The 17,156-nt window shown below is 43.8% G+C and overlaps 1 protein-coding gene across 6 annotated transcripts in view; it reads left to right on the top strand.

The window, feature by feature from the left end:
• Positions 1-9,878: 9,878 nt before the first annotated feature.
• Positions 9,879-17,156, top strand: part of COL26A1 (collagen type XXVI alpha 1 chain) — a 176,289-nt gene continuing 169,011 nt past the window's right edge. For 5 of the 6 annotated variants that reach the window (XM_062012561.1, XM_062012558.1, XM_062012560.1 and 2 more), the window contains exon 1: positions 11,558-11,968. In XM_062012561.1, the coding sequence (XP_061868545.1) occupies positions 11,817-11,968 (152 nt within the window). In that variant the 5' untranslated portion in view covers positions 11,558-11,816. Of the gene's footprint in view, positions 9,954-11,557; positions 11,969-17,156 lie in introns of those variants that run through there. The other variant, XM_062012562.1, reaches the window with a different exon arrangement.

Raw genomic sequence — 17,156 nt, 5'->3', positions numbered from 1 at the left:
TAGTGCAGGCTGTGGCCAATCACAGAAGAGACAGAGAGGCCAGAAAACCCAACAGCCAATGTATTTTCCTGACCAGTGGCTGTAAACTCACTGACACCTTAGTTCTGTTTCTTCATCAAAGTCAGTGGAAGTTTCAAAGTGACAAATTTGACTTGCTCCATTTATGCAGTGATATATCAACAAAACACAAGGAGCAGCAGTTTACCTCCACACCCCCCACCCCCAAAATATACCAAAGTGCTCTCTTTTTTAAGTCAAGTTACAGGAATCCAGAAGGAGTATTTTGTTTCTACAGTTTAAACCAGGTGCAGCTGCAGATGATGCCTCTTTTAGATGTTGTTTTGCTTACTCTGAAGTGGTTGCTCTGATCACATTCTGTGGAGCAACAGTAACACCTAGTGGCAAAACTTGCCCATCCATTGCCTCCTTCAAAAGGCAGGAGTTGGAGGGGACATGGTGTGATTGACAGTTTTGACTTGTAAGGCCAACACTTAGGATCTCCAGGGATTTGCCATTTTCCTTTCAACCCCCCACCACGTTCTGTTTTCTATTAAAAGTGGTAGATGAAATATGAAACTCTTCCTCCCACCTCCCAACCCCCTTCATTTTCTGGCTCATGGAGGAGGCCGTTCCAGTCCACCGTGATCTGTAGGTGGGTGGGCTGTGAGTGGCCGAGCCTACTGCTTCCAGCTTGGAGCACTCAGATTTCTGTAAGGAATCCAAGATTTTTTTTTTTTTCTTTTTTCTTTTCTATTTTTTGTCTGAAAAGGATCAAGCAGATCATCTGATGGAGGTTGGTGACCTCAGTGCATTTGATAATGTGGTGTTAACTTGCCTGCGTTAAGGCAAACCAAACCGATCTGTTCCAAGAAGTACCATTCCTTAAGATGTGGTATGCAGGATTATTTGCCATGATCTACTGGGACTGCTAATTCTTCAGAGAGGAACCCCCAAGAAAAATAGCATTGGAGAGGAAAGAACCCACAGATGTTTATTGTGTTAGCAGGAGAGCCCTTCAGAGGGTCTTCTTTCACCCTCATGGGAGAAAGTTTTGATTTTTTCATGGAAAAAAAAACATTAAGGAAAAGTATTTCTCCTAAAGCCCAGATCATTTGCATTTGTAAATAGAGTCTCAGCTCTTTGTGGGAATTACAGTACTGAGACATTATGGTCTTGTCATATTCCTGCTATCTAATCTTGGGCTTCTGTTTTAGGTATTCAGAATCACCCATTGGAAGCATCTGTTTAAGAGAGTCTTCACTGCCTGTTGTCAGAGCCTGGACTCTTAATTTGTGCTATGGATGCATCCTCTTTTACACATGACATAGACTTGTGTCACCACCCACTCCATTCACATCCCTACCTCTCTGTTTATCTTCCTTCCATTTACCTATATAGATGAAGCTGTACTTATTAATGTTGTCTGGGCTATTTATTCACACAAGATCAGACCCTCAATGACTTCATAGGAAAGCAAAGAAAAAAATGTGTACTGTTTTCAGAGGGACTACCATGAGGTCCTGTAGGAGAGGAGATCCTACTGACAGTAAGGTTTTGGTTTCTCCTTTTTTCATCCTCTAATTTGACTTATGTGTTTCTTTGGAGTTTATGGCCAAACCTGTGGTCCTTCGAGGCATCATCTTTCTGCTAACATCCTGGCCAAATCAGCCATCTTTTCCAATGTCTCACATTCATTTTCATTTAAGACTCAATTACCTCTTGGCAGTATGCCATTAGAGACAACAGATTTATACCAGCAATTAGTTTGTTTTGAGGAGTCTGGAATAAGATCTCAAATCCTCACTCCTTTGGTTAGGCACCTGAGTACAGTGATGAATGCTTAACTCTCTGCATGTCCTCACCTTAAACATCTGTAGCCCTGATAATTTTGCCTCTATTCACTTTGAAACCTGGGAAAAAGGCTACACGAGTTTCCAGTGCTTGACTCATTTGCAGACTCCTCATTTGAAAGGTCTTCCTTAATATGTTATGGCTGCAATACATGTGTGATTGGTGCTTCTATTGAATGTTGACTGCCACTGCAGACTTGGTGCAACAGAAGATCCTTGCGTTGCTGCAGATAGGGGTAGAGTTAGAAGCAACTAATGGTGTTGTACTGTGTATTTTCAACTCCATGAGGAATGTCTTGGAAATATAAAAAGCAAAGTAGATTGAGTACTAGAAAAGAGTTTGTATTTAGTGCAGATTGTTGATTGTGTAGTAATAAGTGGTTTGTTATTTTATTGCTCTTCAATAATTTGAAAACTTATATCTTCTGCTTTTGGCTTGGCTAGTGATATTGTCTTGAGCTGGGTTATAAAAATACTATATTTCACCTGAGCACAGATTGTTATAGTTTTCATCTTAATTAGCAAGCTCCAGATTTAGATGGATTAATACAATCGCTCTTTCTTTTGCCGTAGGAGTTCAGAAGTATAATCTGTCACTTGTGAGAACATAAAGAATTGGACTGGAAGCATTCCAAACTCTTTACTGTAAGTGTTCAAAGATTTAATGGAGTCCTCAGTCATAAAATCTTTAATTTGAACTAGACCTTTATATTCTCCATTCTTAAATTCACTATTTTTACATCCAGGGGATTTCCTGTTATCCAAGTATGTGCAGAGGCCCTTTATTTCCCTCTGTGTGTGTTTTTTAATTCAAATCAAATGTAAATGTCAGTGGTTGATTGCACTTAACCTCCTTAGGTTCATATTTCTTATTTAATTGCATTACATTTTAAGGTTTAAGGCTATATATTTACTGCTGTTAATAGCATGCTGTATTTTAATGAAGCTGTTATCTTCTGCAAATATATACAAAACAATGGAGATTGATTATACAGGATCTTTCAAAGAAACTGTATCTCAAAGCCATTTAAAATGAATAAACACAGTGGAGAGTTTCAGTTCATGTTAGCTCTTACCTAACACAGCTTCAAATTTAAGAAGATGAATGGTTGGGTCATTGAGACTCTGCTCTTCTCTTCCCCAGCCAGAGACTGCACCTCAGAAGGTCACTAGCTGTAACTGTAGTGTGCCAGGGCATATGTTACAGGCTGGGGTTGTTCTCAGACATGCTCCAGAATTGCAGCACTGCTTTTCCCAAACTCCACTCACTTCCTCTGTCAGTTGTCCAGACTCTCTCTCTGCCTGACCTACAGCTCAGCTCTGTAAATCTATTCTCAGTCAGTTTAGGGAAGGCTCAGAACATGGAAAATAATTATCTAATTTTCTTGAAACACTGAAAAAAAAAAAAACAACCAAAACCCAACAACCCCAAAAGGCAAGTATTACCTAGAGATCATGTACAGAAAATCTGGGACAAATCTACTATGCTCTGCTAGAAAGCCAGCCAGCTGAACACCTGTTTTCAATGCAAAATAGTGTATCACCCTACAGTTTGGGCACTGCACTGGGCTTTTCACAACAATCTTAAATACTTAAGATGTGAATTGAGCCAAAAAATGTTTTGCTGTGAGCCCCTTCTTTCCAGGCACAGAGCAAGGCTGATAGTATTGTCTTACCATTCCATCACATACCAAAAATCTCCTTAGTCTGGTCAAAAGTTTTTATTTCTTTTTTTGGGCAACAGTCAGTTTAATCACATCATAGTATCTTGCAGACTTTATCATTTCCTTTCTGCCAAAAAAAGAACAATTTATCTCTCTCTTTCGATTACATCTCATCTTGATGCTTCTATTTTTTGTGCTCTTCTTTTCTTACTATTTGTACACTGTATCATTTTTATTCCATTTCTGTTATTCTTACAATAGCAATGATACATATCAAACCCTATGTTATAAAGGGAGGCTCTGAGAAATTGCCTGATGGCTCTGGTAGGTCAGGAAGTTCAACCAGATCTTTCTGAGTGTAAACTGACAGCCCATGTATCCTTCCTTCCTGAGACCTAGTGGCATGAGGGGTTGTGAGACAGTGTAATCCCAAAAGATTATTTGGGGATTGGTTTTGCATCTGTAAGGGAGATTGATGTCCCTTAGGCAGAACAGAAAACAGAAAGATGAAGAGCATTTCTTGTGGTGAAAGAGAGATCTGTTCTATGTGAGGAGCCAGATATTTTCAAGTACAGTGTATCAGTTCCAGTTTGGTTCATTTAGAAATGGAAGGAAGGAGGGGAGGGAAATCTGCATGCAACCAGTTCAAGAAGGTGCTCAGGCTAAGCTGTTTTGACAAAACCACCAAGAGGCCTTGGAAGAAGGATGGATTTTGGATACCAAGCCCGTTAGATGTGGTATCCACTGGTGACAGTAGAGTGAGTATACAGTAAACACCTAAGCTAGCATTAGTACACATGTGCAAAGCCAAGAAATACTTGGATCCAACTGCCTTGCAATGACTATAGCCTTTAATGCCTACAATGATTCTTTCGTATTTAGCACTTTAGCTGCCTTTTTATTGCTTCTATGGAGGAATCTGTAAGATTAGGGAGAGAGCCAGCTAAGAGTAAGACAGTGCCACTGAACAGTGCTGGGGTTTACTTGTGTGATTGCTTCCCTTAGAGTGAACAGAGCAAAACATTCATAAAGATAAATTGATAAACCTGGAGAATATTCTCTTTAAATAATCCCCAGAGCTCTCAGCCTGACATACCACTGTAGAAAAAAGACTCCAACAACTGCAAAGGATGTTGGGGTGCATTACAGTAAGAACAGAGTATATTAGCAAAAAAGTGTAGTTGTTATTACATAAAACACTGGTGAGTTCTTGTTCAGAGTGCTCTTTTCAGTACTGCTCACTGTACCTAAGAAGGATATGATTAAGGGGATAAAGCAGGGAAAATGAGAATAATACTGTGCCTTTCAGCTTTGAGTTATAAAGCAAGACTGAAGAGCTTTGGTATTATCTTGTTTAAAATGAGATTTTGCTGCAATTCCATCAATGATTTTAAAATAATGAAGGGGATTAATCACATTGAAACAGACAAAGTCTATGAAAACAAGAAAACTTAATTTGAAAAAATAAGATCTTGGGAAAAGAATGAAGACAGAGAAGGGAGAGGCTGGTGTGAATGCTTCACGAAATATGTAATGTTGGTTATCGTGGACTCTCGATGCACAGTGATTTAGAGCAGAATAAGGTGAAGACAGAACTGTAAGGAAAGCATGGGTACGACAGTTGGATTGGGGCTGTTTATCAGTGACATATAGATAGTGAAAACCATGCTGGAGCAGGCTCTGGGAAACACCTGCAGCAAGCAGGAACCAGAAGGTCCTGGAGTCCAAGTGATAAAGTCCAATACAAGATGATGGAGTGTGAAGAGCGCTGGCTGACAGAAAAGGAGTCTGTGGAACAAGGGAGAGGAGAGAAGAGGGAGAAAGCATATGGCTATTGTTAATCCATTTTAGCTGCAAACATCAAGGGTGAAAATACTGGAGACAATTTTGTACCTTAGCTGGGCCAAATCATTCTGCAGAGGTGGTGCTCCCTGTACAATGCCTACAGCACGGCAATTTTCAGCTTGCAGCCCGCTAGTTTTGAAGGACCATAGCCAACTTGTAGGGGGCCTGTAAAAGCCAGCTAAGAAAAGCAGACTATTGTGGTTAGGCCTCATTGTCGTGGCCCACAGGGAAAGTTCCTTGGAGATTTGAAAAAAAATCAAGAAAAGCTGGAAAAAGATGGATGGAACATAAGGATTTGCTGTGTGGAGGAGAGGAGACTCCAGTCTCCCCACTTGCATCCCCCCAGTTCTTCTGTTCCTTGGCTCCACCACTTGGGTGGCACAACTTCTGGGTTTATTTCAATAAATCCTTTCTTATCTGTTTTGTGTGCCATGTGTATTTTGTCAGGAAAAGGGTGAGCCAACTCCCTTTTGTGTGACTTGCATAATACAGAAAGGGAACTCAGACTCCCATTCATGTTGGATTGCTCAAGTCAGGCAACCTGGGTCCATGGAGAAATTGAGAGAAGCGGGAGGATTTCAGGGCTGGACTTCAAAACCGAGACATTCTTTGGTCATGAAAGTTCTTGCTTCTCTGAGACTTAGGATGGATTTTCAAATCAGCTAAGCCTTCAAATACCACTGAATCCAGATATCCTGTAGACAGTGACTGTTGCAGCCTGGTATCTGCTAGCTCCTTCCACTGCCTGTTATAAAATACTTCATTTTGTTGTAGAAGTTCAAGACAATCTGTGGTCTGGAGAGTTTATAAGTTCAGTGTTTATGTCCTGTACAGCATCAAGCAGGCAGGCAACCCTCAGTGACAGAATAGAATTTAATGAATGGTTAAGGAACAGGAACATAGTTTGAGGATACAGACATGGAAACAGACCTCCCAGTGTTTTCTTTAGTGACCTCAGTGATGGAAGAGCATGCTTGGTAAATCTGTAGATGAAGCAAAGCTGTAACTCAATGCAAGAACACTGGAAGGCAGGATTAAAATTTCAAGTGATCTTGACAAATTGGTGATATGATCTGATTAAAATAAGATGAAACTCATTAAGGACAACTGCAGGGCACTATGCTTTGGCAGGAATAATTTTAACCAACAAATACAGGATGGGGGAAAGTCAGGCTGTAGTTTTGCAGAAAAGGTAGAGAATCTCAAACTAAACATGGATTAGTAATGATGTATAGATGTCAAAAAGGTAAATCCTCAGCAGGGCAGAGGTATTGCAGAGAAATATAAGGTTATGGGTACCATGCCACTAGACAAATGTAGACAGTTGGGAAGTGCAGAGGAGAATACCAAAAAGGATCAGAACTGTGTAACATATGACCTAAAGGGAAAGTCTGAAGAAGTTTGCGTTGTTTTGCTTCTAGAAGGCAAAGAGAGACATTAAAACATCTTTTAAAGTCCTTTGAGGCATTAAGTCTGTTCAAAGAGAGAAGTTTTGTACACCCGTAATGGAGAAAGTAAGATGTTGAGAGCTTAAATTGCAACAACACAGACTGAGGTTGGATGTTAAGAAGAACTGCCAGTACAGAGTGCAGAGCATTGGAGTATGTTTTCAGATGAACACGGGGAGTTTCTGTCTTGATATCTTTCAGAACAAGGCATAAAAATTTGTGCCAACAGAAATCTATGTATAATAGATCTTACCTTCTACCAGGGAGAAGGAAGAGGGATTAGATAATTCTTGCAGTCCTTTCTGGTTTATCCTGAATCTACTCTGGCAGGTTTGAGTGCAATAGACCTTGTGCTGTTTTTCCTGGGACATGATAATGCTCAGAGTATGTGTAATTCCACCAGACATAGTTGTCATCTCACCTATCTCAAGTCATCACCTTTTCCATCTGCTGAATTGTGTTTCAATCTGAGTTATTTTATCCAGTGTATTACTTTATAATACCCACACAAGTGCTTCACTCAGGCAAAGTTCTGATCTAAGATGAGTGAATTTTGCCAAAGTCAGAACTTCTGGATCATCTGTTGTGCTTCATACAATCTCACTGTCTTATCGTGTTTATGTTAAACTGCTTGTGTGTGACTTTTTTCAATTCTATTTCATTTTAAGTTCAGCTGTGACTGATTTATTCCAGGTCAAATTCAAGACATTCTTACACACTAGCTACCTCCTAGCTTAAAAGAAAAAATACCATAGTCCCCTCAAATGTTCAGTTTGGCTCAAAGTTGATTTAACTCTCCAGTAATAGACATGTTTCATTAACCTTGGTAATCTTATAATGTGATTTATAATAGAGGTCTTGAACTCTTGCTGTTACTAACCTCTTAACCATCTCTTTTAATTTTCCAACATTCCTTGGCTGCTTTGGTGTATCACAATAAAATAATCTCGGTGTTCTAGAAAGCTAGAAGAGGTTTATCCAAGTTATTTTGGGTTTAGGTGGTCTTATCAGTGACTTCGTTCTGACCTCAAAAGGACACTTCATAATTCAAAATATCCACAAGGTTTTATCAACTCAAACAAAGCTGCTTTTCCTTTGGCCTCTTCTTATTAACCTCATGAAAAGTGCACTCATAGAATCCAAGGCATGGGCCTTTCAAAATTCACTTGCCATGATTCTAACAACATTGTGATTGTCTTTCAGCTAACTGCTGACTTCTGGAATACTGTAAGCGGTGCTGAACAGTTGAGATGGCATTGCAATTGTGGAGCTGGACTGTGCTTACAGGTATGACAGTGCTTTTCTACCTTTTTGAGACACTTCAAACTGAAAACGCTGTAGAACACAAATCTCTCCTTTGCTTCATCACTCCAGATTTTTCCTTTGCAATTGAACAAAACTCAGACTAAATTATGAATGTTCCTTTTACTGTCTGTACTTCACCCCATGTCATCTATTGGCTGTCTTGCATGTGGTGTGTATGTTTAAAGAAAGGATAGATGTTTTCACAGAATAGTTTCTGATGTCTTATGTCTCAGGTATGCCCAGTGAAGCTGAAAAACACTCCAGGCCACATGAAACCCCCATGTGCCCACACATGTCCAATGCATTAGTCTTCTGACATTAGTCTTCCGACAGGAAAGGGTAAGGCTGTCACATGGACAGAAGGTGAGCAGTGTATGGGAGGAAGGCCCTCCAGGGATTACTTTTTTTCCTGAGAGCAAAGCCAGTAGTGTTGGTAAATTGATAACTTGGCTCTTGCCACTTTACAATTTCCTTTGTGCTTCCATGAGTGATGGCTTCCCAGCACACACCCTACCTCTTCCACCTTGAACTGAATTGGTGAAATACATCCAAATAACTTATTTAGCTCTGATTGCCTGGGCAAATCTTTAATTAACATGCATATGCACAGGCATTGAAAGTGTAGCTTTAAATTTTGAAACATATTATGTCTGGTTTATAGGAACAGGACTGTTCAGATTTCAAGGGTTCTCAAAGCTAGTTCCTCTGATAAATTGAATGGATTATGTTTTTGTTGGCTGTCTTTATTACCTCCATCACTGTGTTTCCAATTTATCAACATAGTTTTGAGAAATAGTTAGAAAATGTTGCACTCGTAAGCACCGTGGGGAGAAAAAATATTCATTTATTACTGCTATTGTGTTTGATTATATTATACATATCCAAAGGACTAAAACGAAATGTCGTCTTTAATTCTCCCCTTACAGTAGACAATATCACTCTTTCTTCTTTCTTTCCAAAAACAGCTTGGAAGTCAATTCTTCATTTTCATTTTAAGTCAGCCATACAGAGTAGAAACAAGTGTGCATTAGGGACAAGGCAGAAGTAATGGGAGCCTGGAGATTTGAACTCTATTTCTGGCTCTTGCCTTTAGCTCTTTGCAGCCTTGAGCAAAAGTCATTTGACCTCTGGTCTCCAGTCTCTCAGTTCATGAACATTGGCTTCCTACAAATGTTTCTAATAATTTGCTAGAATCATGTCTTGTCTAATCACCTGTGTTTTATATCTCCAAGGGTCTTGCAAAGTCAGTGAAGGCTGAAGCAGCAAATTTTGCATACAACTGAAAATAAAATGCTGTTGGACAGTTAAGACTGGAAGACTGTGAAAGAGCTTCTGAAGGGGCCAACCCAAGCCAGGAGAAGGAAGTCAGAAAGCCACTGGTCCTGCTCAACACTGTTAAATACTGGTGAATGATCCATTCCTGCCTGTTAGGAGAGAGAAGTTGGTGTATTTGGGACAAAAGGCTGAACCAGGCCCTCAATATGCAGCCTGGAACTGCGGCAAAGTGCCAGGGGTGGAGGTCGAGCTGCACTTGGCTTGGCTGTGTACATGCAGCTGAGAATGGTCACTTAGATGAAAGGGCAGGGAAGCCTCAGAGAACTGCCTGGTGTTTTGTGTGTACTGCAGCTTCTGACTGTCTTCCCAGGAGAAAGGTGAATTTGGGGCAATTTATTGCCCTACTATGAGGAGAGAGCAAAGAGTAAGTCTTTTTCTGTTGTTCTGTCAGTCTGAGCAGAGATTTCCTGAGGACTGACACTGCAAACTGGCAGAGTGGCTGAACATCCTGGGTTGAGTTGCTGGCAGCTATGGATGGAGAAGGGAAGATATTCCCCTTGTTGAAGGTGAGAGAAGACTGAAAAGAAGGGTGCTCAGGGACAGAGAGCCATATGTCTCAGCTCGAGGTACTAGGGGCTCTTTGTAAATTAATAGTGACTGTTTCTGAGTGAACTTCGTGGTTCAAGGCTGCTGGACCAGACCTTTAGAGCTCTCTTTGGGCCCAGAGAGTGCTGATCCATTGCCTGCTCCAGCTCTGGGTCTGGGGCACCCCGGGGGCAGCTGTGGGGTAACCCCCAGGAGACCATGCTGAATTGTAGTGCAGACTGCATCTCTGCCTGCTTGTGTGATTTGCTGCAGTGATTAATGACAGTGGCTGTTTAAAAACCTGCTGCCTCATTTGTAGTCTAAACTTGTCTGCATACAGACTCCAGCCAGAGGCTATTTATCTCTGTGTACAGGCTCTGGAGGTGAGCACCCTGGGGGAAGGGGTAGGTGCTCACTCAAGGGTGGGGGATGAACTAAGCCATTTTCCCACTATCTTGCAAAGGTCGTTTTCCAGATGCAGCATTTTGCAGGGATTATGTTGCCCCAGAGGGGAAGAGGTCTCTGCCTTTGCAGAGCTCCAAAGGGAAGCCCTGGGCTCTTACAATACCCCAGCAAGAGACCTGCTTTCAGTGGTAACTCGGAGCTGTCTTTGGATGGCTGCACAAACAGTGAAGATGCAGAGAGGTATTGGGAGCTTTCAGGATCTGAGGGTAAAAAAACTTAGATGGTTGTGTCATCTTAAAAGTTAAATCCCTCCTTGTGGTGTTTTGGCTCAGATGAGTTGCCTGCCCAGTCAGTGAGCTGCAACAGCCCAGGCTCCTCTGCAGCTCGGAAGAGGGGGAACAATAAAAGGCCAGCAAATGGGGTCTGTGATACTGTCACAAAACAGAGGATGTACAAGGGTTTTAAACACAAACTCAGCTGCAGTACAGAGAGGGAGCCTTGCTGATAGCTTTCTTCTTGGGATACTGCCTTTGCAAAACACCTGCACCATTCCATGACTGTAAAAATGTACCTCCTGCCTCGGGCTGACTGTGATTCTCCAAGCTCAGGGCCACCCTGGGTGCTTGGGCAAGGAGAGTACTAAGTGTGATGCCAAAATGAGCAGGATGGACATACTGAAGCAGAATTATTTTTCCTCTGGTTACCTTGTGAATGAAACGTCTTTAAAATCATTTATCTACCATTTTATCTGTGTAACTTCTGTAGCACAAACGTGGCACCAGCTTTTGGGCGTTCAGGGTGCTCTGCTGAAGTGCAATGGGTTCGCTTCCAACTGGCAATGGGTTAAACAGGGAGACATAGGATCTTGTCATCCCTGTGGGTGATGTTTGGGGTAGGGGCTGCACTCCCTGCCCGTGCCCGGAGCTCAGCCAGGGCTTCCCGCGGTAGTGCTGCCGCTCTGCCCGGCTGGGAGGGTTTAACCCCCCACCCCAGCTCGTCCCGGCGCCCCGGCGTGCCCGGTCGCCTTCACCGACGGGCAGCCCCTGGGCAGCGGGGTCTGCTGCGAGGCCTGGCAAGGGTTAACGCCGAAACCCCACGCCCCTTTTGACGGAGTCAGGCCAACCTCGCCAAATTTGAAAAGGCATCCGGGGCTGAGTGTGCGCCCAGGGCGCAAAGAGCCGCGCTGGCCCCGGACCCCCTGCGCGGGCAGCAGCAGCCGCCGGGGCTCGGCTTGCCGAGGGACAGGCTGCCCTTTGGGAGCCGGAGCGGCGGCCCCTGTGTCCCGGGCACCCCTGCCCCGTGGTCCCCGGTCCCGGGGGTACCTCCGTGCCGTGGGATTCCGCCGTGACCCCGGCCGGGGGAAGCACGGTGGGGCCGGTGCCCGCCGCGCCGTGTAACAGGAGAAGTTGGGGAGCGAGGAAAGCCCTGTCCTTGCAAAAATGCAGTTCGCTCTTTTCTTGTCCTGGTGCTGCTGCCTGCACGGATGGGCGCTAGGGACTGGCTTCCTCTATCAATTCCCAGCATCAACCCTGCAGCACAACTACCCAGAGCAGAGCTCGGGCTCGCCGGGCAGCGGCTTCGCCAGTCGCCGGTGAGTAAGACCGGGTCCGCCTCCCCAGCGAGGAGCCGGGCCCCGCCGGTGCCTGCCGGCGCAAGCGGGCTCGGCAAAGCCGCGGGCAGCAATTCTCGCGGCTGGGGCGACGGGCTTTGCTGTGCCGCTCCCCCTCGGGGAGCCGGGCTGGGCTGCCTCAGCCTAAATGGGGCGAGGGACGCTCCGCTCCGTACCTGCCCGCAGCAGTGTCCCTCTCCGGGGCAGGGAGCGACTGAGCAGCTGAGCTTTGGCAAATGAAACCCGCCAAACCTCCCCTCTTGCCTCCCCCGGCCCGGCGCGGAGGGGAAGGTGGCTTTGCCGGGTCCGTGGAGCAGCGTGTCCCCGCGAAGCCAGAGCCGTAAAACCTCCTGAACCGGGACGCTGGCGATGCCGGCAGAGGGAACTGTTACAGCCCTCGGCTGCGAGGAAAAACTTGTTGAGCTCAACAAAGGAAAGACCTTAATTATGGATCTTTACTGAAGAGCTGCAGCTTTAGCTGTTTAAAACCAAACCCCCCACTCCTCTCCCCCGCCATCCCCTCCCCAAAGCAATTTCTCACTAACTTAATGTAAATCAGCTTTGATTTACTGTTTCTTGCTGCTTCAGTAGAGCAAACAGTTTAGGCTTTTCCTCCTCCCCTCTGTTTTCTCGGGGTATTTCTCTAGAGGTGAAACAGCTGTTTAGATGAATGAGCTGCACTGTATAAAGCAAGAGACTGCCTTAACCTGATTCCAGTTGTTCTTGAATTTCACCACTTTTTTCCCCCACACACACGATTCCCTGAAACGGGGACTTGGGAATTTAATATTCAGGGCTCGTCCATCCTGTCTCTACCTCTTTTCCTCCTCCTCTTGGTAATACCTAGTATGCATGAGTTACACTGCAGTGGAGGGGGGCTTCTGTTAGCACCACTTATTTGGGTTAGGAACAGGGATAAGGCATCTACCCAGCAGCTTTACATCAGTGTGTCACAGAAGTACAGGAGTGGGCACAAGCCTTGTGCCTTGCACGGTTCTCACATATGGTGCAAATTTCTTCTCCAAGTGGGGGTGGGTTTGTTTGCTAGCCTGTCAAACGGGCCTCAGTCTGTAGGGGGTGTGATGTTAAACTACAGTAACTGTCAAAGGGTTTGAAACAGCAGAAAGTTATAGGAGAGTAATGGGATAAACCTATCCCAGCTGGATCTGTTCCAAGGTACCCCGTTTGCAAAGCATGAGCTGCAATGAGAACCACATGTCATTTATCTTACATATCTATTAGCCTGCAGATCTTTGTTCAGAGCTACCACGCTTACATGAGTGTGGACTGTATCTTTGCTTACCAAAGACCTTCCCCACTTCACACTCCTGCATGATTTCCCCATGCCTCACTTGTTTGGATAGCTGATGCTTTGTCGGGGGAACATGTCCCTCCCCAAGTCTATAAAGTCTTGTGTAAAACCTAAAGCCCATTTAAACATGGATTCTGGGAAAGCTGGTAGATTTTTTTTGTCCAGTGGAACTTTGCCATGTGAGAATCTCCCATTCTACTTTAAAGCAGAGGGGGAAATAAAAAATGGAAGGGAGGGAAAAATCACTGGTGGATGTTTTGAGATAAAAATTCAAGTGCTTAGTCACATATCACACATTTGAGCAACTTTGCATTTTTAATTTCCCCTTGAGTGGTGGAATTTTGTTGTTGGCAAATGTCTGTCAGCTTCACTTTCTGATGGGAAAATCTATGTGGGAAAACTTTACCCAGCCACAATGTTGGACCTTTGTGGGGAGCCTCCTGCAGGGTGCAGCTTCAGGTTGGGACAGCTGTGCTTGCTGGGTTTAATATGGTGCTGGATAAGAACGAGGCTTTTTGCTCTCAGGTCTGACATTGCTCTATGTGAGTGTGAAGCCGTTTTTCAGGGGACTGAGTGAGACTGTATAAACTGTTGTTCACATTGTTCAGTGTCCCTTTTGCCATTTAAAGAGAGGATCTTAATAGCATCTGAATTATGTGAAGCAATAGCAGCTCTATCACGGCAGAACTTGCAGAGGACACAAGATGGTGGGTAGGTGATAACTATTAATGACACTACATGGCCATTCTGACTTTCTCCTCTGCAACCTTCCCAGTGAGTGCTTTGTCCAGTGACTTCTGGCACTTTTCCTGGGTACTATTGGCCAAGTATAAGCAGGCGAGAGCCTTGAAAAGTTACTGCTGTAGCTACAGGTTTTGGTGCATTGTAGCACATACCAATGTGATGCTCTACAGCTGACATGTTTCCTTGATACAGGACACACCATATTCCTGCAGTTGTCATCTTCTATCCTTGGTCAGCAAGTGAAGACAGGATTGAACTGTTTTGTTTTGGTTTTTTTTTAACAAATGAACTGGTCATAGAAGTTGTATTTCTCCAGGGGAATCTTTTGTTTTCCACCTAGAAAACCATTCAACACTCAACAGCTGATCTAGTCCTTGGTATGTAGGTTGCAGGCTGTCTTAGAAATGGGCTTTTGAGGCTCTGAGGACTGCTGAATAATATTTTCTATCAGAAAACTAAGGCCCTGGGCAGTGTAAAAAGCAGGGACAGGGGGTGTGGTGTGTGTGAGGTGGGTGGATTTGTTGTGGTAGAATGTTGCTTGCTTTGTTTCTTTTTTTTTAAATTAAAATTCTAGCTTCTGTTCTGGCTTCAGTTGATAGCTCTTGTTTATTATTGCATCAAGAATAGTGTGGGCAGCAGGTCAAGGGAGGTTTTTCTCCTCTTTTACTGTGCCCTGCCGAGGCCTCATCTGGAGTCCTGTGTCCAGTTCTGGGCTCCTCACCTCAAGAGGGACAGGGAACTGCTGGAGAGAGGCCAGCGCAGGGCCACCAAGATGCTGAGAGGACTGGAACATCTTTCATACGATGGAAGGCTGCAGAACCTGGGGCTGTTCAGTCTGGAGGAGACTGAGGGAGGATATCATTAATATTTACAAATATCTAAATGGTGGGTGTCAGGAGGTTGGGCAGCACTTTTTTTCTGTTATATCTAGTGACAGGACAAGAGGTAATGGAAGGAAGCTGGAACACAAAAGTCCCATTTAAACATAAGGAAAACCTCTTTCGCTGTTGAGGTGAGGGAGCCCTGGCCCAGGCTGCCCAGAGAGGGTGTGGAGGCTCCTTCTTGGGAGGTCTTCAAAACCCATCTGGACATATTCCTGTGTGACCTGATCTAGGTGAGACCTGCTTTGGCAGTGGGTTGGACTGGGTGATCTCTAAAGGTCCCTTCCAACCCCCACCATTCTGTGATTCTATGATTAGACTGAAGACACTTGTAGTCTGTCTTTGCATGTGCTAAAGTTTCTTTGGACTTTGTAGAAGATATGCAAGTAATAATGACTGAAATCCAGGCAGCAGGGTGTGTTTGGCATTGTATAAATTGTAGCAGCCTCACTGTTTTGTTCTAAACTCACATTCAGCACATGCATTTCTGAGTTGCTACTGTGTTAAGAGAATGGGAAGTGGGTCTTACTGAAAGCATGAGAATGGAGGGGCTGTCAGCCAAGCCAAAACTGTTGTCTTCTAGACTTGGACGTGAGAAGCTTTGCTAACTGAGTTGAGGGAAGCTTATTCCCATGCTGGAAGTAGCTTTGTTCTCAAAGAATGCCTGCATCTGTGTTAGTTGTCTTTGGAATTGGTATTCTCCCAGCTTAACTTCTCATCCTATTTTCCTGTAGTTTCAAATTAGTCATGCATCAAGTCCTTGTGAACTCAAGTGTGGGAGTTAGAAACTTTTGCCACTACATGCAGTACTTAGACTGCAATTCTCTTTGGGTGTGAGGTAGCTGAAGGAAAACCCCCAGACATCATCTGGAAAACAATGTAGGATGATAACTTTCTCACTGCTAGCTTTAGAATAGCATCACAAAAGTCAGCTGGGGTGGAGCAAAGCCCAGCTGTGATAGGTAGACCTTCAAAACTTCAGGTTAAAAACTTCTTCCTGTGAATAGGCATTAGAACCATGATGTTACAAATAACAGGACTGTCCAAGTAGGTATTCTTATCCAGACTATACTGATAATTACAAATCATTACTTACTTTGGTCACATAGTAATTTCTAGTGCTTGGTATGGTAGTGATTGAGGATGGATATGGAGAAGAAAGTATCAGTCAACTGTAATCTGTAAGCTCAACTCTTGATTGCTAGAGGCAGAAGTTATGACATAGAAGGCGAGGTGGCTTCATCCATTTCTTATTGCCACATATGTGCTTCAGAGCACAGTCCAGGAGAATGAGACCTGGGTTCTAGTTGTGCCTCTACCAATGACTTATGCCTCTTAAGAGTGGTTTACTCTGTGTCAGAGAGCAAATCACCTTGCTGTAGATTCAGTGAAACAATAAAACACACTCTGTGTGCCTCTTTAACATGGGAAAGATAGTTAAACTGACATCAGCTTTCCTGTACTATAGCTTGTCTTATTTTCTCCCCTGCTTGAAAAAACCTGAAGTGTTGATGCTTTCAGATATTTTGATGACACTTGAAATAATGTTGTCAATTATTCCTTGAGACTAGCAGTTACCTAATAGTCACTTCAATGGCTGGCTTTCAAGATCAGTATGTCCAGGTGGACCTGTTATAGGTGGATCTGTTCTTTTCAAAATATCTGCCTGCATTGTGCCTGGCTCCACAGCTACACATTTGCTGGGGTGGAAATGCCCCATTTAAAAGGCTGTGCCCAACTGCACTGTAATGTAACAACCTCCATCCTCTTAGGGGAGGTTTCAGTACTTTTAATTAAGCGTGTTACTCTATGTGATAGAAGCCTGCTCTTAAAAGGTGGTGTACAAATGGGTATCCTGATTTGTGCAGTCTGTCAGAGTGCTTTCACAATGTGTATCTGGAGTTTTCCTGACAGTTGTCTCTCAATTCTCTCTTTACCAGAGAAAGATGATTTGAACCTGATTTCAGCCCCAAATTCTGAATCCCTTGTGGCTCTTAAGTGGGTGTGGAATCTAAAACTATGCATATTGAAGAAATGTGGTTCTTTTTCCTTTTACTGACAGGGTCTTGCTTTGTGAGTCATTCCCTCCACCTAACTGTTCATTGCCTAAGGTCTCTGGTTTTCTCTGGTTTGCTATGGACTGTGTGAGGATGTCAAGCAAACAAACTGGGATTTGTGTCATGCTGAGTTCTCTGTGCTAATTCCCCTTTGAAGTACCCTACCCAGGTAACCA

This window comes from Colius striatus, chromosome 20 (genome assembly GCF_028858725.1).
Source record: "Colius striatus isolate bColStr4 chromosome 20, bColStr4.1.hap1, whole genome shotgun sequence".
In the NCBI taxonomy this organism is placed as follows: Eukaryota; Metazoa; Chordata; class Aves; order Coliiformes; family Coliidae; genus Colius; species Colius striatus.
Note: the sequence above shows the minus strand (reverse complement) of the source record. Positions and strands in the feature narration are given on the sequence as shown.